This window comes from Rhinolophus hipposideros (genome assembly GCF_964194185.1).
Source record: "Rhinolophus hipposideros genome assembly, chromosome: 6".
NCBI lineage: Eukaryota > Metazoa > Chordata > Mammalia > Chiroptera > Rhinolophidae > Rhinolophus > Rhinolophus hipposideros.
In genome coordinates, this window is record NC_138052.1 from 16,079,498 (window position 1) to 16,105,600 (window position 26,103).

General features: G+C 40.9%; 1 protein-coding gene across 2 annotated transcripts in view; it reads right to left on the reverse strand.

Moving 5' to 3' along the window:
* NCKAP5 (NCK associated protein 5) overlaps positions 1–26,103 on the reverse strand; it is an 834,652-nt gene that overhangs the window by 777,180 nt on the left and 31,369 nt on the right. For both annotated transcript variants that reach the window (XM_081050689.1, XM_081050688.1), the window contains exon 2: positions 17,098–17,227. In XM_081050689.1, coding sequence (XP_080906815.1) covers positions 17,098–17,166 — 69 coding nt within the window. In that variant the 5' untranslated portion in view covers positions 17,167–17,227. The remainder of the gene's footprint in view (positions 1–17,097; positions 17,228–26,103) is intronic.

A 26,103-nucleotide genomic window follows, 5' to 3' on the forward strand; every position in this document is an offset into this window, starting at 1 on the left:
GAAGGAAGTGATTTTCACTACATCTTGTATTCAGCTGCGCTGACCTGAAGATTTAGAGAAGGTGAAGGAGTTTGTACTCTTTCTCTGAGGCGATCAACCCATATCCCAAAACTTGATGGAATTATCTCACAAGCTTTTATAGTTCATTATCTCAGCTCCCACAGAATTGTTTTATGGCTCCAAGAATAACCCTGTCCTTTCTAAAATCTAGCAGTCATGCCCGGGTTGTTGGCCTCTTGATTCAAGGAACTTGCTGGCTGACAATATTATTTGAGCTCTAGTACAAGATTGTTTTCTTTGTGTAAGAGAGGAGGTGGCCCTGTGAGATTAACTAGGAAGTTATCAGTAATGTTCAATTACTGGATTGGGGCTGCCAGATGTCAAGGACTTTATCTTTCTGTTTATAACTTTTGCAAATTGGCCAAAGTCACGTAAGGAATTATACCAAAGGACTATGAGCTATTTTTGGTTTGAGACCCAAGATCAAATTAGTAAAATGAACAAGCCTTTAGTCAGGAAGAAAAGTTTTCCATTAACCAGATGTGAAATAAATATTTAACTGGTAAAACTTATTTGCAAGTTAAGCTACTATCACAAGAAAAGGAAATACTCAAGTCTTTCTGTCTCAGTCATCTCTGGGTTCTAAAAATGTACAAAGCAAGGAATCTCTTAAACACGTTTCAAAAGGTAATGCAACGAAACCCGTGTCAAGTAGATGCACCTTTCTGCCACCTCATCAAAGGGCACACCACAAAACCAGCCCATGACTAATGCCAAGGAAATGTGACACAAAAGCTCAAGTGTTCTAATTTTGCAGATTCCTTGATCTTCAGAGATAAAGAATGGACCCCAACTTGTTTCTGGCCCAAATCTATTTTACAAATAGTCCCTCTGATCATTCACAAGGATTAAGAATATTGTAAACATTTGTGAGTTTGAACTTGATCACCTAGAAACATACAATTATTCAATCTGAAATCTGCTGATTCTAAGTCATCTTGCAGTAAAAACACAGAATCTCATGAAATGAACACACACTGCTTTTAAAAGCATGGATGTTTGGTTTTAGATTTGCAAAGCAATACCAATCACAGATGATTTATTTATTTTTCCAAAGAGACTGAGGAAAAATTCTATTCTCTGTTAATTCAACTATAATATAAAATTTGAGAAAACTTAGTTTCAGTTCTTTAAAAAGTATTCAGTCACATAGACAGTCTACTCCAAATCTTCCATATCAGGGAGGTCTTACCTTCTGAAGTTCACAAAAGTGTGACTTTTCACAAGAGTTTTCCTTATCATTTACAACTCAAGCATGCTTACCAGACCGGAGACACTGCTCCATTGACACATGTCTTTCAACAGCAGAATTTTGGAAAGCAGAAAAGTTCTGGGAGACAACTAGAGTGGGAGGCCTGCAAACCAGACACGGCAACAATTCATCTCAAATATCAAAATGTCAACTGGAACGGCCACATACGAATGGGGCAGCAGTGCCCTTTGCAAAACAGAATCGTTAAACTGACTGTAGAGTTGATAGGATGGCTTTGGGCAAAGTGGGAAGTCCAGTCGGTTAACTGGCATTACAAACAAACTTTACAAATATCTATCTTGAGTCATTTGAAAGCAGTCTAAGCAAATAACTCATTGTCATATAGTATGAATTCAATTTTGTTCAGAATTGAATCTTTACAAGAGGCTGCTGATGATAGTTATGTGTAGTGACATAGATTCCTTTCCCTGTAAGATCTCTCTTTCCTGCTCACTGATGTCTACAATTCTATCATTAGACAGTTTACCACTTATTTAAATGCAACACAGAGGAGAGGTGTGCTTTGCTTCCTTTGTCACTGAAACTCCATCTCTTCTGCTGGGAACACGCTGATAGCTGGGACTTTGTATTTTCCTTTGGTAGTCCTCCCCCTGTGCCAGGCACTTGATATCATAGAATCACTGAGCTCCAAGGAATGTCACAGATCACCGGGCCCCATCCTCTGATCACGGGCAAACAGATGAAGCTCAGAAAAGAGAATTGTGCAGAGTGACTCAGCCAGTTAGTGACAAAGTTGGAGCCAGAATTGTGGATTGCACAGCCAGTCAGCAATTCACTCCCCGAGCTATTACTGAGGCCTACTATGTGCTGGGCACTGCACTATATCCTGGGGACATGGTAATGATGACTACAATTTTTTTTTTTTCCTATAGAATCTTTCAATCAAAGTGAGTTGGCCATACTCAGAAACCAGTTGTTACAATGACTCTACCTACCTAAGTGTAATTATAGAAATGCGTCCTTAACCTTTGTTGACTAAATCTAAGGAACTTCGTAATTGAGAAATAAAAATTATTTCCTTAGAAGATTTCACCTAAAAACAAGCACTAGAACTTAGATTCTACAGAGGGGTTTTTGATTGAGATTCCAGCAAATTTATTTTAACTTGACTGATTTTTTTTTTCATTTATAGAACATGAATAGAGAGCTCAATCATTTTAGTTAGATACTAAAGATTAAAGTTGTGTTTATTTATTTAGTCAATTTATTAGGTGTGTATACAAAGAATATGGACACAGAAATCTTGATTTGATTAGTTCTGATGTTCATATCTAATTGGTTACTATTAACAATAGCTAAGTTATTAACTTTTTAATGGATCCATTTGTACATTGTCATGGATAATGGTGAATCTTATGCAAGTGTGATTCTTAGTCCATTTAATTTTCCATGAATTCTCTCAGATAATTAGTTTTAAGAAAAACCACCATGTGGCACCTTATCATTTTCTGCTCCTCCTGGGAATATCTGAAAAACGTGACAAGAATACTAACTACAAAATTTGATAAGGAAGTGCCATTAATAGTCAACACTTGGCATGCAGTCTTTGCTTCATGAAAACATGAAGACTACCTAGATTTTTGAGCTTTCATTCATGTCACATGCGTGTGGTAATGGCAGCACCTACTGCTTTGGTGCCTGGCTTGAGTTTCCCAAACATGTCAAAACTCCACAGTGACTCTGTCCAGTCTATTTGCACATATATTCATCTGGTTCATATGTGCCTTTTCCCAAATGTACTGGATTTATCCAGTCCTGGAAATGGGCAGAAAATATAATGCTTAGATTGTGATCTGTCATTTCAGTGGACTTTTGCAAAGCCTTGTCCACAGAGACGTTTCAGGCCATTGGTTATTTTTCACTCTGGGGCATCATATAAATGCTGGCTGATTTCGGAGGGCTGAGAGAACACAGAAGAAATTGGATCCATTTATTGGAATACAGTTGTATATGTGTATGTGTATGTGTTTTGTCGTTGTTTTTGTTTGATCATTTTTCTAGTCTCTCTTTTTCCTTTGTCCAAAGAGTCACTGCCTGTCATTAGAGAGTCATTTCAGTCTCAAGACCGATTCAATCCTCTACTCTCTTTCTTCTTTACGAGTATGTCATATTCGTGTGTCTGTGTTATACTCTCGATCCTCACAAGGGCCCAAACAGGGAAAGACTCCTAAACACAGCTCTTCAACTACAAGCTTTGAGCTTCTGTGACTTTCATGTGTGGCTTCCCACAGGAGCTCTCACCAGAGCTCTGAAGGAAGTTTTGCAAAAATTTGGAAGAAAAAAAATACTGAATTTTAAAAATAGCTGTGTTTTTAATGATATTAACAACAGCATAGTGCCTCAAACAGAAGGTGTTCAATGATATCTGCTTAATCAATGAATAAATACTAATGGAGACAGCCACTTTTCCTAGTTCCATGTAATGGCCAATGTCAGAAGTGGCCGTAGGTCACATTCAGATGACAGAGGCTGCTTCCTTGGTATCTGAAAGTGGACAGAAGTAACTCCAGCTCTCAGGGGCAAGCCACCTTTGGTGATTTAATCAAGAGTGTGCATGGATCATTCACAATACTCACTAGAATAAAAGTTTACTTAGTGGTAGGAGGACGCATCAAGGGAACACAGCCAGTGCCACCAGCAATAACCCTGTTTTTAGTACTTCATTAGAGTGATTGTCATCATTCGTTTTTTTCATTCACCCAGCCATTCACATTTATTGATTGTTCCCCTCTTCTAGGCCGGAAAGTAAATTGTGAACAAGTCAAAACCCCTATTTGTTATCCTAGTTCTTTCATTATCACAGTTCTCATTGTTACTGGGGTATAAATTTTAACTTTCTCAAACGTGTTTTTTTCTTTTTCCTGTTTTTTCTTTTGTTTTTTTGTTTTGTTTTGTTTTGTTTTTCTCTTATGTTACTTGATCCTTCTATCGGTCCAAAAGAAAACAGAGGCTCAGAAAAGGTTAAAGTGTCTGAGGAGGGCACACAGTTAGCTGGTCAGTAGCAGAGCTGGCTGTTACGTATTTTATGACAGTAAGAATGGTGCCTGGTTTCTATTAGCCAGTTTCATTTTCCTTTCTAACGGAGCTCTGCAACAACATGCTTATCAACAGGGGCAATCATCTAGCTGGATCTTTCCGGGCAGAGGACTTTGAACACCAAATGTATGGCTTGCTTGGCTGTACTTTCACTAATATAACCACTGTTGTTACTTTTCCAATTTTCCATTGGGACCTGGTCACCGCAGAGAAAAAAGAATGAAATATCCTCCTTCTCTTATTATAGGAAGACTTGTCCTAGCTAATTCCTCATCTAAGACAAGTTTCTTTTTTCTTATTTCCAGACAACATTCAATTATCAAAGAAACATAGATTTGAGCTTTGGAGTGTTGCAGAGTACTGAGTATAGAAAAAACAACAAAATGGCTTTTTGGTTAAATTTGGTTCTGGTTCAGAAACTCAATGCCAACTTTTAGCGACTTGTGTGACTCGGGGCACGTTATTTAATCCCTCTGAGCCTCAGTTTCCACATTTCTAAAACTGGAATCATGATACATGCATCACAGGTTGTTGGGAGAATTATTTGAATGTTAGCTTCATCAGAGGACAGCAGCTGTCTTGTTCACCACAGAATTGTGTGGAGAACCAAGCTCTACAAATATGGGTGGACTAAAGGATGATTTAAAATATGTACAATGGCTCTGTGCAGTATGTGGACATCACCAATGGCCAATAATCTACATGTAAGTTAAGTCCCCCCTTTTTATTTTCCCCTTCATCTAGTCAGAAGACTAGACCACATCCTATGTGTATAAGTAAATGTTTAATGGATATAACTTGCAATGAGGGAAGAACTTTTATGGACTCACATGCCAAAAAGTCCTTCAGAGGTGGGTAGGAGGGTTATGAAGATGTGTGAGTCACTCTGGATTCCCTGGAGGATACACCACTCTTTATTATAGGGCACACTGTGGCTCATCCCCACTGGAGATGTCAAGAGTGAAGAAAGAAAGATACCTCGGGGGAGCAGCAAGGCCTGGGATTCCTGGTTGTCATTCTCTTTGTCCCAAGGGGAAACTCCCTCCGCACCCCGTAAGAGGCTCTCCATGCCCTCTGAGCTCATGGGGAAAGCGCTTCAACCCAAAATATCATCTCTGATCTGTTTGCCATTGCAGGGGGGAAAAAAAAAAAGCCTAATGTTGGACATTTAGCTCCATGGGAAACTACTACCACAAATTAAATTCTGAAAATTAAATTCAATTTAAAATGCATTCAAGTCTATTTAAAGAAATCATCTGGTCCTTTGTTATGTGAAGAATCTCTCTGGAAAGAGGAAAAGCACCCCTTGATGCATCTTTTGCATCAATCTGGATTCACATAAATAGAACTTTCTTAAAAAGAGGCGTGGGGGCATCAACTGCAGCGGGTGGAAGCCTCCACTGCTTCCTGGTACTTCTTCAGAGCAGCTTTCCCCACGCTCCCATTCCTCAGAATCTCAGTAGAACCTCTCATTGCAGCTTGGAGGAAGGTTTCTACACATGAGGGAGGCCAGACTGCTATTTGAGTAAAGGTGCCACGCCAGGGGCGGGGTAGGTGGGAGGAGAGGATTAACTACTTTGAGAAGAGCCACTGTAAAATGGCCATTGAAGCTATGGCATTGAACCTTACAGAAGATGACATCCTGGGAGTAGCTAACCCCATCACCATGGTCAAAGGAAGCCAGAAAGCTCACTGATTAAAACACAAAGAGGCGTGCTCCTCTCAACTTTGAATGAGCTCAAGATACTTGTGGATGATGCAGGTATTAGCAGCATGAGCTTTGTGGTAAGACAGCCCTCCATGTTTACTAGTCACATGCTTGGATAAATTATTTAATTTCTGAACCTTGGTGTCTTCATCTGTAGAATGGGAATATTATTATAGTACCTCCCTGTAGAATTGCTGTGAAAATTAAATGGGCTAATATAAATAAAATATTTATATCCATCATCCAAGATATACTAAATACTTGATAATGTTGGTTACTATTATTGTCAATAGCACTAATTTAAATGGGAATGAAAAACCATATGAAATATTTTAAGGTCACCTGATTGTTCAACAACACTGTCATCATCATTTCATACTGAATGATGACACATTGAGGCAAGTGATTAATTGGCCCCACTTTCCCATCCCAGAATTCAGTGCTCTATAATTGTCAGAGTTACTCTGTCCTGAACCAATGGCTGGATCTTGGTCTCGTCCCTTCCTCAGAAGACAGTAGTTCTGTACTCCATCTCTCAAAGTCCTTTCTCAACCAAATGACAATTGGATAAGCTGGTTCCATCTATGTCAGCCCTTTCAGGTGACATAATACAGCTCACGTTAGCACTTAAAAACAAATTTTAATTCTAGAAGTTTAGTACCATTTGTGCTCACATCTAAGGTAGCAACTTACCCAAGCAAAGGATTAGGCTCTAATTAGAAGCAGAAGGTAAATATTATATGAGGGCCCTGGTGTTTCTGCTAAGTTTAAGTTACACTGACTTCCAATCATGCATTTTATCTTTTGGCATGCATACATAGGTGCCCAATAAATGTTACCTTTGGTGATAATAAAACAAAAGCCTAACTTTCAAAAGTAAAATATCCAAAAGACCATTGTCTACATTCTTGGCAGCAGTCAGAGAGCCAGTTTTCCCAAGTCAGCAGCCTCTGAGGAGTCTGGCCAGGGGCCAATTCCCAGGGTTGGCGCATTCCTGGGGCCTGGCAAGAGGCCACTGGGACCCTGTTTCCTCTTTCGTTCTCTTTATGTAGTGGAAAATCTTTCCCACTTCGATCCCTCTGAGTCTGTCTTCCCCCATCGAAGTAAAGAGGGGGAGTCACATGGGAAATGATCCCCAACCCCTTCCCCAAATCTCATCTCCCGCTGCTCCGAGTTGGCACAGCTCAAAGCAATTGAAGGCATAGACAAACAAAGGAGGGCTCTGCGGCCAGTCTTCAGCCTGATTTCATCAGGGACACAGGGCCTGGGGCAGAGACCCAGCAAGCCCTTGTGCACAGGGAGTCATTGTACACTTGCTTGGAAGGCTCTGGGCGCTTCTGGAAGCCTTTGGAATAAAATTGCCTGTTATAAATAGACATTGGCTGGGCTTCAAGGGTGAGAGCAGTAGGCCAAAAGTTCCAGAAAAATATAACGCTCCATATAAGAAGGTCTGGAGTACAGCTCATTAATAGGCGACTACTGAGCAATTGGACTCAGAAGAAAGGAATCCAAGGTTTGGTCAGCTACAACCTGAAGTTAACACCTGGTGAACATTTCTGGATGATAACATCATGGATATGCCATTCAGTTTTTAAACATCATTTATGAATATGTGCAAATCAAACATTAAAAAAAAAAATCTCTGAATGCCTCCTTGCATCTGCAGACAAAGAAAACTGCCATCTGGCATTGCCAGGTCCGCCAGCTCCACATATTTTCAGTGGAGTGGAGGACATATGTGCCAAACACGAGGCCGTGTGTGCTGATTGAATCCTTTCCCTTACTTCTCCTAGCAGCCCTTGGAGTAAGACGTCACTTCTTCATAGAAATGAGAACGTGGAGGCTCAGAGAAGGGAAGTGCCAAGGCCAAGCTCACACAGGCATGACAGTGTGTAAAAGATCGAAATGCAAGTCTGATTCAGGCTGATTCTCCAGCCAGCCCAGGCTCTTTCCATCCATTTCCACCAAAACCTTTAAAAGGAATGCCCTGCACACAGTCAGCTCTTGCTTCCTGAAGCCATCCCTGTACTTTTGATAAGCTGAGATTTAGCAGGTCTAGCTGCATCATTACTGTAATAAAAGTACCTTTCCTTCACATAGAGCCCTACAGTCTCCAGAACAATCCTTCTTGGAAACATTTGGAATAAAATTGCCTGTTATAAATAGAATTGCCTGTTACTTCACTTGACCCTCATGAAAACCCCACTACTGAGAACACAGAGATTCAGAAAGTTTAAGAAACTTGTTGAAGCCCATTCATCTACTAAAGAGTTCACCTCAGAATTCAAATGTATGGATTTGGAGTTCTAATGCAGTGATCAATGCAGCATATTACACTCCCTGTTCCCCAGCCATCACATCACACATAGGTATTCAGCCTTGCACTGGACATTTTTATCAGGACCACTGAGTGAAGACCATGTCACTGGTCATACGGAATTTGTGTTGTGTCACGGAATATTGTTCTGGTCAAACCAAGTTGGCGAGTCCCAGGGAATGGAGTAGAAAACCACACCACACATAGGTGCCATTTCTAATAATATATAAATAGTGAACTAGTCTGACTTAGGATCTTGTTTTCTTCTCACTCCAGAAATGTGAGAAGAGAGGGGCTAAGTGGGGTATATACTATATGTCATATAGAATCAATGCGCTGGTACATTCTATTGGCTCCTACACTCCACTCTCCACGCTGCTCGGGTCCCCAGGGTGCTACAAACACTCCTTTCCCTCTGGCTTCCAATTAGGTTTAGCAGATAGGAGGTACCAGCAGGGCCCTGGAGAGTGGGAGGGGGTAACAGTGGGACTGCTCACATCCCGATTACCTCCCCACTGGGCCGGCACTGGTTGGCTGCATCCCTCCACCTAAGGTGACATTTCCTGCCAAGTGGCTTTCTCTTTATGGCCACATGGTCCTGTGACCACTTTGTCTCCTTGCGCTTTCAGACCTATCAGTGGTCATGGCACCCTACTGTTTCTAGCCTCAGGGTGCTACACTATGACCTTGTTGTGTTCCCTACATCCTGCCACCCCTCTGTAAGAGTCCCTTTATTATGCTCTTCGCCATCACCTTGTTCATTGAATGTGCTGTTTCCTTCTAGGGCCTCCACTGATGCAGTAAATAAAGAAACGATACTCTTGATGTAGTCGTTACAGACAAAACTATGGAGAGTTATTCAGGTACGCCTAACAGGGCAAGAATGCTACGCACTCTGGTCGACGTGGCTCTCCCCTACCATCACTTATTCCTTCCACACCTCACCAAGTTAGCCTCAGGGACCTACCAGCAGGAGATCTCCAAATAGCTGCCTACCACTGTCATCTAGCTAGGATTCCACTCAGTAAGGAGGGCATGACAGCACTGGCCGCAGCCCCGTCATAAATAGCTGATGCCTTCAAGGGCTTCATACTCAGCTTTGTGCCCCCCCCAGGCTGGACTACAGCCAGCTTTCAGCCCCCCGTCCCATCTTGGGGGATGGCAGGCTTCTAACGAGAGCTCCTCCTCACACACAAAAAAGGCAACAATCCCTACTTATCTGCTGGCTCTGACAGCTGGATCCCAGAATTTACCAGACCAAATGATTTCATGTCCCTCAACACATCTATGTGCAGGAGAGCAGTCAATCAATTAATTGCATTAGGAAACCTACCAAGCTGAAGACAATTGCTTATAACTAAGAACCAAAAAGGTGCTGAAAGACAGAAGGCAGGCAGAACCTCAGAGGCATCTTTGGCAATGGACAATTATGATCCATTAATCCTAGTTAAGGAACTCAAATTTATGAGGAATTACATCTGGAACTGTCTGGAATGTAAAGGAACCAAGAGGAACCACTGTTTGGCTTGTGGAGAGCAGCCCAGACCAATGGGATTTCGTGTTAGGAGAGAATTGCAAAATTAGTAACACGAAAAGGATAGAATGGAGGGAGTGCATCTGGACACTAAGTGAAGCATTTTAATACAATGGCTCCTGGATTTGCTCATGAAATGTTAATTGAAGTTGGGATGAATGTGAGGGCTCTCACATGAATAGAAACCTGGCAGAAAGATTCTAAATTTGATCAAGCTGAGCCCCGGCAATGGAACATGGTAATGCAACAGAGAGTAATGAAAATGCTGCCTAATTCACAGCCACAAACCCTGTGGACACTTAACAAATATTAATTGATAATAATGAACTATAGTACAGGCTGGTGAATTAGTGAGAGACAGTTAGGCTGCTGAAATACAGCTATAAATATACAGTTGGTATAACATACACTCATAAATGAATGAGAAGAAAGGAAATCAAAATGATTTAGCTGTGCAACACACTCTGCCTTGCACCAGGAAATATGGGTACGAGAATATTAATAGAAGTGTGGGGAGGGGTGGCTATAGGGGACAAGAGGAAAGTAAACGATAATGTAGGGTTACCATTGAGCTTTCTTAGGGTCTCAGCAATTCCTCAAACAGAAGCCAGGCACCTTGGAGTCATACACTATTCTTTTAAGACATTGTGGTTTTCTCAATACATTTCTGCTTCAGGGAACTGAGGGACACCATAGATTAAATCTGGACCAATTTCCTAGAGGGTGGACATGAAAGCTCTCCTCCTTGGGGAAGCCCTCCCTGATCGATACAGCCAGAAGAGCAACCTCCTTTTTATAAATCTCATCACTCTTGTTGTTTGCACCACTGTATACCTCCTGGTATTCTGGTACTATGATTTGTGAATATGTAAACCTATTTTTTTTAAGCTTTGTCAGGCAGAAATCATGTTTCACATTTCTTAGCACTCACTTAGGTCTCCACTCTTAGCACTTCACAGGTGCTTTCAACCTAGTAGGCGTTCAGCTTCTGTGCTGATCAATTAGGAACTCTAGCAAGGAAAGCAGGTACCAATCAGTGAGAACACCCAGGTGCCTATTGAGTTTGAGGAGCTGCTTCTAAGGAGGTTGATGAAAGCTCTACCTCTTGTTATGGACAAAGTACTAGAACGCCTGCCACGGGAATGATCTTAGGCTGCCAGAGGATGATGCAGGAAACTCAGTTGCCATAGAAACTTGTATGATCTGATGATCCCCATTATTGAAACATGGTGAGATACCAGGAGAACGACAAGCAGATCTCTGAGTCCTAAGAAAACACAGAACATGCCAAGCAAACATCTCCTCTCATTTGTATGTATTTCTGCTGTAGAAACAGTATCATTTCATGATCTATCAATAACAGCATTTGCAAAAGGCTTTCGAAGTGTTTCCACTTCCTATTTAGATTTAGTGACCTCTGAGACCCCAAGTGTACACTGAGCTATGTCTGAGGCAGGGCAACAGCACTCACAGCAGCGGCTGCATACAGGTCATGAGCCAGATGCTATTGAGATCCTACTCTGTGACCTGGATGAGGGAAGCCATCTGTGTTCAGGTGCTCTGGGCTGCGCTTGCTAATGGCATATGATGTTACCTAACCATTCTTCGGTCACAGATACCTTTGAGAATCTGATTACACCTGTGGGCTCATTCCCCAGAAAAATGCACATATGCACAATATATTTCAGAGAATTCAAAGCCTCTGAGATCTTTTCATAAATTTGCCCTATCAAGCACCTTGGGACCCATGTTAAGAACCTCTGGTGTAAAACAAAAATCTTTACACACACACTAGGAATGTCATTGGGCAAAACTGAAAAGCAGGGTGTCATCTACCCTCTTCAAGCTTCCCAACCCTCAATGCCTTTTCCTGGTAGATCCCCCCCTTACTCTACTCATGAACTCATCGGTAAGCTCACTCCCTCATTCTTTTCACTGAGTGTTTTCTACGCATCGGATTTAAGGAATACTAATGTGAGTATGAGATGGCCCATGTCCTCTAAGAGCTTATAGTTCCGTTAAGTCAGGGCTGATTTTTATTTCCAGGGGACATCTGGCAATATCTGGAGGCAGTTCTGGTCGTCATAACTGGAGGAGAGGGACAATGGCAGCCAGTAGGTAGATGTCAGGAATGCCGCTAAACAGGACACACCCCGCAACAAAGAAGTACAGGATCCCAAATGTCGGCAGTGCCTTGGTTAAGAAAGCCTGCTCCAGAGTAAAGAGGCATGTGACAAAGTGGAAAGTGCAGGGATACAAACCAGAAGGGAGTCTTACGGCAGCTCATGAAAGGGCATTTTAATAAGAACTCTGGAGGATATAGTTACAATGGCAGTCTACCTTATTTTTAATGAGGAAAGGATGGAAAGAAGAAGGGGAGAGCAGTCATTCGGGGTGAGCCATCACCATAATGAAGGCAAACATTCCTTCGGGGGACATCAGAGGAAAGAGCCCTCATTGCAAGTGGTTAGCAAACAAATGGTGTTTTGCGGGGAATCTCCTCATGGGGAATGATGTCAGCTCTTGCCCACCTCTGTCAGACAGTGGCCCAGCCAAAAGAATGCACAGATATCTGAAAGGATCACCACTCAAGTGATAAACGCTGTTGTATGCTGGGGGACAGCTACACTTTGGATGTGCCCCGTTATTCACCACTTCCTCCCTCCTCTACTCCCACTCTAGTAAATAACCCCATCTTGCGCACATACACACCACAATTAGTCCTCATGTGGGTAAAAATACAAAATTACAGATGTATGATATTATATATATCAGGTTTTACATACTTGCTATTACCAACATATCTCTCTAGATTTGGTTTGATGACCTGCTTAATCAGAAAAAGCACAGGACCAGCAATCAGGCCTGGACCAAGTTCCAACAGGTACATTATTTCTTTGTAACCTTCCCACTCCCTCCTCTGCCCCTTGGACAATTTTTTTTTTTTTTCAAAATCAGGCCTGGGCTCCCTCATCAGCAGGCGGACATATATGGCAATTGCACTAATACACATGTAAACCTCTAGCCCTGTTGAGGCGGGGGCTCTCTAAGGTTGGGAAGCACCATGGGAAGAGCTCCCTATTTCCAGCATGTAAAGGTTTTCTGCTTCAGAGCTGCTAGCTGTGTAGTGACCACACAGCCTGGACCCAGACCTGAGATGAAATCCCAACTCCATCACTCACCAGCTCTGACCAGCACATCCCATAGCGACTAAGACACAGAACAGTTTGTAATACAGAACAGGTTTTCAAAGATGCTTGATTGACTTAATCAATGAGTGCCTGTGGAAGGACTAATGACTCTAATGATTTAGATGCAAACCGTCAAGAGGCGGAGTGAGGCACTGACGGACCTATGTGGGGCTTTCCTGCTCCTCCAGGTCTATCAAAACTGCACTACTGTCATAGCTGAGGCTCCAGTGTGGCCAACGTTTGTATTCCTTTCAGTGGGGGAGAAAGGAATGGGGGTGCCATGGAGGAATTCATCATTCCTAAAAGAAACTGTTCCTGCCATCTGTGCTTAAAAGCAAAAAGTAATTTTTCCCCAAATTAAGAGAGTATCTTTGCAATTGAAATGTGAGCTGGTAAAAAAGATAACTCACTCCCCAGACTTCTCATCAGCTAAATGTTATCACAGCTACACGAATGTCAAATAGCTTTACGAGCAACCTGGGAATGCTTCTTCCAAATAAAAAAGCACAGTGTGAAATGCTGACTTTTTCTGATCAAAAAGCATCCTGGAGTGAGCTGAACAGCTTTGGGTCAAGAAGAGGCCTCGATTTCTGGGGTGATTTTTATTGTTATCAGAGAGAAGACTGTACTTGCCGTGAATGTGCAGCTACTCGCACACTCCCACTGGTGAGGCACACTTGTAGTCACTTGTCTTTCTCTCAGGGTCTTTACCTCCCACATTGAAACATATTTTTCATTTCACTTTCACTTACCTGTCACTTTTCTTCTTAAAAGGGGTGATTTATCAAGTAAGAAATCATCGACATCAAAGAATACTTCAACATTACCAGAGCATGCGCGTGCGCGCGCGCGCACACACACACACACACACACACACACACACTCTCAAACCCTCCCCTGTGTAATGTCCTGACAGCAAAATTGTGACTAAGAACCACCTCACACTCACATCTCCCAACTGGAGCTTTTTTCAGTATCTGAACATAAGTTTCTTTATTTTGTGGTTTCTCCAGCCTAAAAATTTAAAAGCTGTTGCAAGGGAGCTGTAATTTCTACTCAACACTTCATGATTTGATTATGTAAAATAAAAAGTGTAATGAAGTTAATAGCACGTTATTCTTGCAGTACATTATGAGGAATTTTTTCCTGTAAAATCTGAAAGTGGAAATTATCTCTGGGCCTTCTCGCTCAAAAATACAGGTCATAATGATTACTGCAGTGGAATTTCAAGACTTAAGAGTTTAATATGTTTTTCTTTCCTCTATTCAGTTTTCCAAAAGGACATCTTCTCTTACTGGAACTATTACATAACGAAAGACAAAGAATTGAAGTGACCTGTATGAAACCCCAGGGTTTATTCTTGGTTGTATCTCAGTTGTATGACCTCAGGAAAAGCATTTAACTTCACTGAGTATTAACCACTCCTTCTGCAAAGTGAGGGAACTGGGTGAACCATTCCCAATGTATCATTCTATAATTTAAAAAAAGCCATAAAAGAATAAAGTAAAATAATAAAATAAAATACTAAAATAAAGCAAAAATACCTAGAGAATGAAGAGTGAATTACATGGTACCAGGTGTTGCTTCTTTTTTTCTTCTGTTTTCCAGCAACTCTAATACAGAATCATCCCTGTGTGTTCGCTGCCTAGTTATTTGAGTGATTTCAGCACAGAGCCAAAAGGAGGGCCACGTCTTGGGTTCAAGTCGTTTACGGGCCAATCAGCTTTGATCTCATCCCCTGCCTACTTCTCTTCCTGACAGTCACAATAAAATTCATTCAAGGGGCTGTCAGTTGGTCTCATGCTCAAAGAACCAGCTCAAAAAGAGTATTCTCTCATTGTCCCAGCAGTCGCATCTTATATGAGGAAAGACCATAACACTAAAACAGAAAGCAAAGTTATAGTCAGCTGGCCTACTTGTATAAAAATGAATAGCATGTAAGCACCCCCACACACTAGCCATGTAGTCATAGGAGAATGCACTCATTTCTGGGATTTGCCCAATGCATGCAGGCAGATGTAACACTCTGCCTCTAGGAAGCAGGAAGATATTTCACTAGTGTAAAAATTCTCCTAAGCATCATTTAGGAGATTTATCGGGGTTCAGTTTCGAGCAACAAGTTTTCATTTTCACAGTGTTGTTTTTTTTTGTTTGTTTTTTTTGTTTGTTTTTTTATGCTGTAAGTCAAGAAACAGATCTGTAGCCCCCACAAGACTAAGGGTAGTGCCATATGCCAACGAGAACTCAAGCTTGGTTTGAAGCTTCCAGAAAGTATTGGTCATGTGACAGACTTTGATTTATACTCACAGCCAATTTATCTCTAAACAAAATGTAAACGTGGGCAAAGATTTCATTGAGACGGTTTCCTCTTTCTCTGATTTTCAGGTACTCAGTGTCCTCATGCTAATCCACCTGCCCCCAACCCAGCCCTGCATCCCAGCCTTCTGTACTCTGCACCCTTTTGTTTACCAATTCCTTTAGCAAAACTCTACTCATCTGGTTGACATTGGGAAATGATCCAGGACCTTTTATTAATGACTGCTACTGTGAATTATTGAAAGACAATAGCTTGGCATGCTGGCTTTGATAGGGTTTTTGCATATTCTCTGGGACCTAAGGCAGAATTGGGGGGTTAGGGACTAATCAGCAAGAGAATCTTTCCTGCGCTGCGTATCATACTCTGGATATCTCTGTCCTCTGCCTGGGCGTAAGTCAGTTCCCACAGGCAGGCAGTTATGGAAGAAGTGTTTTCTTAGGCAAAGGAGAGGCTGAAAAATGATCTTTTTATCCTAATTCCTCAGAAGTTGCAAAGGGAATAGATATATAAACACACACACACACACACACACACACACACACTATTTTCACTACATTAGGTCAGAGATGAGAACAGGGCATAACTCTTGGGAGGAGAACTTAAAATACTATTAAAGTTCTTAGCCTCTGAAGGTATGCTGGTCACTGCAAAGCCCACAGAGACACAGACGTTCACTCCACTAATAAGAGAGTAACTAGACACCAAAGTTTAATGCAATCCTTTTATCAAAACTCAGAAACTCACATCGATGAACAGTTAGTGATGTGAAGCCTCAGCAGTTATGGGACACCTAGCCACTCTGTGCACTGACAGAGTAAGACCTACAGCAGCAGAGTTGGAAAAGTGCAATTGACACATCAGTTCAGCAAATATTTGATTGGACACTTAGTCTGACCCAGATTCCGGGCTAGGTGCTGGGAGACCACAAATGAATAAAGCATATCCCTTATACAACATGCAAAAGAAGTAACTAAACTAATTTCTATTGCAATGGATGAGTTTGATTTGATTTCCTGCTCTGCTCATATGCATTATGGAATAGAAGAGGTGACCCGCATATCTTAGCTCAGACTGAGAGAGTGGCCGGCCTTCAGAAATCAGAGACTCAGTCGATTTCCTTGGACTAACCAGATTCTCATACATGAAAGCAAACCCACCAAGCTATTAAGAATAATGTTCATCAGCATTAAAACATTTAGAAAGAAAGTTTATGGACAATGAAACTGATTTACATACCTAGAAGATCTCAGAGAGTTTCTTCACTCTTCAATATTTGAAGCTCTGTTGAATTCCTGTTCAACTTATCCCCAAGGTTAAGATAAATGGGTGATGGAACAACTATATATAGGCTTGGCATTTGGTATCAGCTGTACAGTAGTGTTTTTGTATAGGTTAAAGTCTACTTCGGCTGGAATTAATGTAATTATATATAATGTTGACAGATTATGACATTTGCCTATTAAGACACTATACAAACATTCCAATAATTTACTGGCTTTTGACTTTGAAAAAAAATAAATGAAATAAAATCCCAGGGGATATTGCTAATGGGGTAACTGGAATAGAGGTTTCAAAAGCCCAGGGTTCAGGAAATAACAGTCAAAGAATAATGCATTTTAAGCCAAAACATATAGAGTGGTAAATGAATATTTAGTACTTACCACAAGACTGCTGTCTAGAGAGAGTCTTTTTCCAAAGTCCCTTTTCTCAAGCTGTCTTTTTCCCTCCATGGGTGAAGTTATTTATTTTCCTTTGTGATTTATAAGAATTCCCCTTCTGTTTCCAGGGTCACTGCAAAAAGTGAACATGTTTTTTACTATCCAAGTGAAGAGTGTTTAGACCCTTGTTTTTAACTTTCTAACCAGGAACAAGTATTGAAGCCAAAAATACCCAGACCCAAATAAGTATAGAACTGGGCTCTCTCAAGTCCAAAGGACCTTCTGGGTTGCAAATGTCAAAGTCATCTGTATGGGGGCCCCTGTGTTTTTACAGGTTTCGCCCATGGAGTAGGGGAATGGGTTTGCAGGTCAAATCAGCAGACTGTGGAAAAAAGCAAACAGTCCATTTCATGCCACACTTGTTCCACACCCGTCCTCTTTCTATCAGCCAGAATCATTTCATTCTGTTACTGTGCATACAGATGCCATCTGCAAATTCCGTGAGATCACACTGACAAAACCATGCTCCATAACCAAGAGTTATTGAGTCCAAGGCCCAATGAGCAGAAACTGAAACATGAATGTTATTGTCAATATTTAATTTAAACATATTTGAGGAACATTATAAGATGCATTGCTGTTGGGACAAGTTGATTCAGAATGAATGATGGATGACATCATTATTGTCAATGAATATTTGAACACCCACTGCATTCTAGCATATGAGATACAGTTAATCCCTACACTCCACTGAAATTGCTTGTTCGAGAATTATTAAATGTTCTGGTTAGTAAGGATGTATCATGTATTAAGCACTATAAAAAAATTATGCTTGAGCCCAGGCTTTCCTACCCATTAGCAAAGTGACCTTGGACAAGTCATTGAACTTCTCTGAAACGCATCTTTCTCAACTGCAAAAATAGGTAACAATGGTAATCAAATAAAATGGTTTAAAGACAGGAAACTACAACTTACATGTATACAAGTTATAATTATACACACATAACATTAAAAGCAGTTAACCACAAATACTAGTTGACATAATTTAATGTCTTTGATGATTCAGAAGGCACTCTGAGGTACAAAAATGCTCATAATCCTCACAAAACTCATAGCCATTATACTGTTATAATAGAAAAGCTGAACTTAAGAAAATGCTATACCAATCAGTGTTTAATAAAATTGAAATGTTTTTCACAACTCCCTTAATTGTTCCAAATCTGACAAGGACGCAACAGACTCGACTTCACAGCCCACTACATGTGACCTCTTTCTCTTGGTTTCCTCCACCAGGAAGACAGTTGAGACAGCTGTGCCCCAGACAGTTTGCTCAAATTATAGCCAACTGTAGGAAACCGATGGCCTCCTTTTCCAGCCATAGGCTCCCTCCTCCATCTGAGTCATCCCAGCTCTCATTTTCAGGAATGCTAATTTTAATTCATGACTGGTCCACTCAGAAACTCCTAGGAGTCCATTCTGAATTCAGGAAAAAATACAAATTTTTCAACATCGTGTTCAAGGTCTGTTTCCCGACAACTACTCTTTTATAATCCCAAACACCCCAGACACATTCCTGAGAGCATGCTTTTGATCATACCTCCCTCCTCCATCTGATCTAGCCCTTCCCTTGCTCCAGCATCTGGCTCAGGTCCCATCTCCTTCAGGAGACCTTCCTACTCACTCCATTTGGCAAAGATTTCTTCCTCTCAAAAGTTTCACGCAAGTCTTTAGCGACTTACCTTATTAGTCACCATCATCACCTAGGATGGTTCTTTAAATACAGTAAGTTCTTAATATTTGCCTTTTGGTAAGGCCCAGTAGTTAAAAACAAATAGACTCTCAGAAGCATTTTTTTTTTCAGAACAAAGTTAGTTCTATACTATTACTATAGGCAAAACTATTAGATGAAATTTGTTTGAGGGCTTATCTTTCCCACTGTCAGCTGCTCCCACCCACTTTGCAGCCCCCTCTTCACCTCAGTGACCAGATGTAATGGTAGCTCAGAATACTCTCTGTAATGATGAATCCAGCTAGAGAGTCTACTCAGGCCCTGAGATGTCCCTCTCCACCAAAAACACTCCCTCCTAAGTCTTATTCCAAAGAGCCGTGGGGTTTGATAGGTCACCATAGATAATCCTTTGGCATTTAGCATGTACGTATTAAGTGCCTAATATGGAGGAGCCAGTACTTAGATGTTGGTGACATAGCCATATATAAGAGAGACCAAGTCCCTGCCTTCATGAAACTGACATTCTAGTGGGAGGATACAGAATATAAATCAGCAAACAAATAATTCCAAATGGTGACGGGAACCTGCTATGAAGAAAATAACCCACAGTAGTGGAGTAATTGTGTCAAGTATGTGGAAGGGGAGAAAATTTTAGATAGAATGGTAAGGAGCCAGCCATATATGGGAGCCAGCCATATAAAAATATGCGAAAAGACTATGCCAAGTAAAGAGACCAGTCTTTTTACTGGGAAGGAACTGGGAAAGTTTTATGTGCCCCAGAATAGGAGACTGGTTCCTTGGGAACAATGCAAGCTAGGAAGAGAATGTGTGATAAAAGTTCTGAGATGTAAGCAACAAGTAGATCATACAGGGTCTTGCAGGCCAAGGTAACTTGTTTGTTCTAAACACAATGGTTGATATTAGGGCTTGATTCTCTACTCCTTAGTAGCTGATAATGTTAAACAAATTATTTATTCTACCGAAGCTTCAGTTGATTCATCTATAAAACAGCATTAATAATAAGACCTTCTTTACCATAGAGTTGGTATGATGATTACTGCTATGGTCCATTCAAAGAGTTTTACCAGTGCCTAGCATGGTAGGTAAGCTTTAAAAATTAGATATGTTGATTATCCCTTCTGGTAAATATGATTAAACTCATTAAGGAGCAACTGTAATTACTGGATTTTATGTTCCATAATAGGCTAATGAGGCTGTCATTTTGGGAAATGGAAATCCTTTTGACAGTTCTCAAATAGCCTAGTCTGCTATGTGGAAGAATGATTAAATAGCTTAATGTGGTCAATTTTCTTTCATACGTTATGGTGCCAATTATAGAGGCAGAGACTGACATTCAAAACATTTAGCAACTGATACAGCACAGGTATTGACCAATCAGAAGGACCTTCGATGGCAACCAGCAGTATAACTATAGAAGTGTGTCCTGACCAAACATTAGCCTAAGTGTATGTACTACCCCCTCATCCCAACAACTTGAGAATTAGTGAATTAAACCGTAAAACAATCATGGAAAGGATCAAAGTAAAGTTATCCAAAAGCATCAAAGCCAAGCCACCCAAATGAAACAAAGTGGCATGTCAATATGAAAGGATATGTCAATATGAAAAGGGGAGGGCTCCACAAAGGAAAAGTCAGGGAGGCTGATACACTCCACTTCCAGCACTGTCAAGGATAGAGAGTGCCCACATTTACATATACCCAGCAAAGAAGGAATGCATGTCGAGAGAGAAAATGAGTATGTCAGATCCCAAGGACACTTTGGTATTACACTGGCCATTTTTATCATCTAACAAACTAAGAGACCACCATCATTACTTAAGCAACCTTCTAATTTTATTTGATTCCCATGTAGTTTTACTTATAGAAGAATGTGCTAACCAGCAAATACAAGTTGGCAATTCTTTGGAAAGTTACATTTTTAGTACCATTTGCAATCTGAATCTTTATACTCTTCATTTATGTATTTGCTTAGTCTCTTAGCTTGGGCTGCCATAACAGAATACCACAGACTGGATGGATTAAACAACAGAAATTTACTTTATCACAGTTCTGGAGGCTGGACATTCAAGATTGAGGTGCCTACAGGGTTGGTTTCTGGTGAGGAATCTCTCTTTAGATTGTATTTGATCATCTTCTCTCTGTGTCCTCACATGACCTTTTTCTTTGCACATCTGCTTCTGGTGTCTCTTCCTTTTCTTATACAGACACTAGTTTTACTGAATGAGGTTCCCACGCTTTAGGCTTTATTGATCCTCAATTACCTCCTAAAAGGTCTTATCATAAATATAGTTACATTGGGGGTTAGAGTTTCAATGTCTGAATTTTGGGGGATACATTTCAGTCCGTAACACCTTAGTCAGATTTCAAAGCCTGATCACCTCTCACTGTACTAATCATCAAATTTCTGATTCTAAAAAACGGAGAGAAAACTCTGGGTGTCAGTGGCCACTCTGAGAGCCTACCCTCTCAGCTGGTTATTTGACTGTTGGATGTCACCACCAGTACCACCACCGCCACCATCATCACCGCATGCCCCACTTTACCTGCTATAATACTCTTCTCTGTGTTGCAGATCTACAGGGGCAAACTACATTATCAAGACTTCTTAGTCAGATGGACAAGTTGAATTCTACCAGTAGGACGTAGTGAGAGGTCAGAAGGCAACAGGTAAGCAGAAATCATTCTGCTTCCAGCTCCAGATAAGCAACATCCACAGCAGGCTCCAGTGACTTCCACGATTCCTCCGACAGCTCGGCATAAACAGGGCAGCCTCAGCTTCCCAGTCTTTGAGCATCACCACCTTATGCCTTTTGCTTCTCCAGCCTTTCGAACAGCTTTATAACAAATTCCGTGCATTAAATCCCTCTCTACGTGAAATCTCTAGAGTAGTGTCACTTTTCCAGGCTTGACAATGATTGATATGCACCCCATAGAGATACCTTTGGACAGGAAGCCAGCCTTCCTTGGGCAACTCTGGCTTCCTTTTTATGAGCCTTCTGAAATAATTGCACAGAATTAAAAATTTTCCTAGACACTAAGTTCCTCAAGAGCAGGGACAGTATTTTATGGTACATGTCCTTCTAGGTAGTATAACATACTTATGCATAGCAATCTGGCAGACACTCAATGAGCACTGTCATTTTCATGAATGGATGAATGAATGTTTGCAGCTGTCTTCGTGAACATGTAATGAGCACAGCAGCAATATAACATTCCTAAAGCACAGAAATACTATACACATTTATAACACTGAAATTAAGTTTTTTAGCCAAACACACGGACATACCCAAGCCTCAAAGAAAACATTTTATCATGATTTTAAAACTATTATCAACCTACAAATGACTGCTGAGGCCCTGCCTGTACTTATAAAGTACCATAACCCAGATGTTTTCATGTCTTTTCCACGGCTTCTCAAAACTTTGGTTATCTAGAACACACATCTGTCTCTGAGTGATGGGTTGAAAGCCTCTCCCTCCCTGCATGGGGAGGAAAATGGTCAGATAATTGAAGGAAGACAGGATATTAAGCATCTTTTTTTTTTTTTTTTGACTGGTGGTCATTAATACCAATCTCCTCTCCTCCTTACATCCACTTCTCCCCAGTTGATAAAAATAAAATTTTCTTGGTATCTGTAGAAATCTGAGTTGCCTTAATAAACTGTCTTTAATTTTCCTCACAGATAGCAATGGTGTTCATCATTTAATATTCCTAAAGATGTCAGTAATTTCTTTTTTTTGCTATACTTTGTTAACAGACTGTATAATTTTTAGGGTACAATAACCAAACGGCACCTTTCAATAAAATCTCAAAAGCACATTTCCTCTACTTCACAGTCACACACAGGCAGACACACACTCTCACACACACTCACGCATACACATTTACACACATACTCTCATACTCTCACACACAATCTGAGAATAGTTTTCTCCACCTCAATTTCTGACTTTCTGCTTCCCTCACTCCCCACCCTGCTTTGAAATTTTAACAGTAATGCCAGAAGAAAGAGAAAAAAATGGTAGAGCCAAAAGACATTGGAAGATTTGGTTTCCAACTCTCTTTGCCATGTAAATTTGAACATGTTCCCTAACTTCTGTGTGTTCACATTTTCTAATCTGTTCTCACCAGGTTACTGTGAGCTTCCAATTAGGTAATGTATGAAAAAGCCCTTCCACACCTATATTTAAGATATTGTTCAGTCGTTTCATTAAGCAACAATGCAAAATACGCTTGTTCGCCACCTGATAAACATCCAGAGAACAGAGACTGTGTCAATCTCATTGGCATCTTTCCTGCAGCACCCAGAATACTGGCTCTTATAAATCCACCAGGAAATAATTACATGTCAATGACAAATCAAAAGGGCAGTGTATTTCCTGTCCCAGACAACACAGCTCAACTGATCTCCACCTTAGCTGCTCCTTAGAATCCCCTGGGAGCTTGCATAATATACCAATGACCAAGCCACACAGCAGCCCACTGGAATTTCAAGGGACATGGGCCCCAGGCACCAGAGTATGGTGACAGCAGCCAGGGTTGGCAATCTCTGATTAGAGCAGTGGTTCTCAAACTTGGCTGCATATTAGTCACATGGAGAGTCACGGAGGCCCTTTCCCCAAGACCAAATAAATCAGGATCGCTAGGGGTGGGACCCAGGCATCATGATTTTAGGATCTTTGAATGACTTCAATGGGCAGCCAACTGAGCATGAGTTTCAGAGAAGAAGGTTCATCCCCCTTTTCTTAATCTTCTTCCCTTTCTTAACGGCTGAGGGACAACAGTTGTTGGCAGCAGCAACTGTCTTTCTCTAGCAACCAGCAAGTCTTAATCTGCAAACTCTGATCCCAAACAAGAGAAATGTTAGATGCAATTTGGTGGGCTCCTTCCTCCCTACCCCCTCACTCACAGTCTTGCTTCAACGGGTCTTCTGTTTTGTGCAGAAACTAATGTTGACTAAAGATATAAGTATCAACTCTAGATTCTAAATTAATATGCAAATATATTAGAAATGCAGAGTGAGTGAGGCCATCCATCACTTAGAGAATGAGGGAAAGAACTTCCAGTACCTAGGACAAGAGTGCCAGAAAACAGGGACTCAAATACTCCCACACCCGCTCCCACCTTTGTCCCTATTGTTGTCCGTGAGCATCTTGCTCTCATTTCAAAGTGCAAATAGCAGGAGAGGGAAAAAAACAAAATTATGAATTTGTAAAATCTGCTTATAGCTACATCAGCCAGAGCAATGGCTGTCAGCTTTGTATTGAAGCCTTTTCATCCCCATCTAGTAAGCCTACATAAAGGACAGCAGATGGCTTGCCTTATACTTAAATCACACACACACAGCAGTTTCCTTTTGGATGATATACTGGCTCACTAACTTTCTGCTTCTGATATAGCCATTCATGATATATATGGGTAAAAGTGTGTGTGTGCATATACATGCATGTGTACGAGGTTTGATCAAAACATACAGTGAATGTTTAAATAAAAAATTTATTACACTAAAAGGCACATTGCCATTAACCCCTCTCAAAATACTCCCCCTTGCTTTGAACACATTTATTGTTCTTGCCACTTTCTATAGAAGTTTTGAAAGTTCTCTTCTGTGAGTGTCTTTACTTCATCCTCCATCATGACAACGCTCTGTGTCAAACATTTGCTTCTGGTACGGCAATTTCTGTCAAATAAAACAATTATGGTGTGTCCTCATCCACCTTATTCACCGGATCTGGCTCTGTGTGACTTCTGGCTCTTCCCCAAAGTCAAAATGATTCAGGACATCGAGGCAGCCACGACAGCACAATTAAAGACACTCACAAAAGAGGACTTCCGGAACTGCTTCAGAGCATGGTAAGAACGATAAGTGTGGTCGAGGTGAGTGGGAATATTTTGAGGGGGATTAAGGGTAATGTGTCTTTTATTGTAATACATTTTCTCATTTAAACATTTCCCATATTTTTTTGATCATAGCTCATATGTGTGTGAGTATGTGTATGAGGGTGTGTGTGAGAGCGCACATGTGTATATGCACATGCACTCTGACTAAACAGAAAACTGTCTTCATTCTAGACATAAGTATGAAAAATACCAAATTAAGGGATTTTCAGCCATACGGTGTCTATTTTAAATCCTAATTGCACCCTGAAACTGATTTACAAGATTAAATGCTAACAGGCTTCCCAAATGTGGTGGCCATTCTTGCCAGATAAATGGGTGGCTGGAAATACTCTCTGAGGGATGTGACAACAGCTTTTTTCTTTGAAGTGGAGGAAAATTTTCCTTGATGATGAAAACTGGTTTTAAAAAATGGTTTCATGAGCTCATGTATATTACATTTCTCACCCTAGAAGTTGTTCAGTAGCTTAGAGTTAATGATTTAAATGCTTTAATGTCCCATAAGAATCACTGCCCCGTGGCCCCTTCCAACTAAATGGCATCTCCAACACAGAGAACTAGGGGATACAGTAAAGTCTGGGTCTGGAAATCTTGGCTATTGCTCAACACACAGCTTTGGTAAACTGAAACAGTTAAAGAATTGATAGTAATTTGAACTAAGTTCCTTAGTAATGGAGGACAGGGAAAACTCTTGGAACCTCTAAAATGTCCAAATTTCAGTCATTTTTAATCCTTATCATTTAAATCTGTTTTTTAATCAAGATATACTTCACGTACCATAAAATTCACCCTTTCAAAGTGCACGATTCAGGGTCAACACTTTCTATTCCTCAGTGCTTACTGGCTACAGAAACTGGGGGTGGTGTTTCTCTCTTAGCAGGGACCCAAAGAAGTTCCCTCATCACTGCTTGAGGTCCATCACGCCTGACTATCCCATGTCACCATCATTTTTGGTAGTAGCATCCTGGACAGTCCTGAATTCAAATTCTTCAAGTGAAAAGTTTTGTGACCTTGAGCAATTTTAGTGACCTTGAGCAATTTAACATATCGGCCTAAGTGTCCTCATGGGTATCGTTAAGACAAAAACAAGCAATCACCTTAACAAGATTGCTCTGAAGACTAAAATGATGTCTGTTTTAAAATACTAGTGTAGATACTCAATAATTGTCAGAAAAACTCAACAGAATTCCTTTCGTTCAGAATTCAGTAATATTTATTGAATAGCTACTTTGTTCCAGGCCCTGAGGTAGGCACTAAAAAAGAGAGAGAGAGAGAGAGACAAACAGAGAGAGACAGAGAGAGGGGAAGAAGGAGGAGGAGGAGGAGGAGGAGGAAGAGGAGGAGGAGGAGGCAAAGAAGGA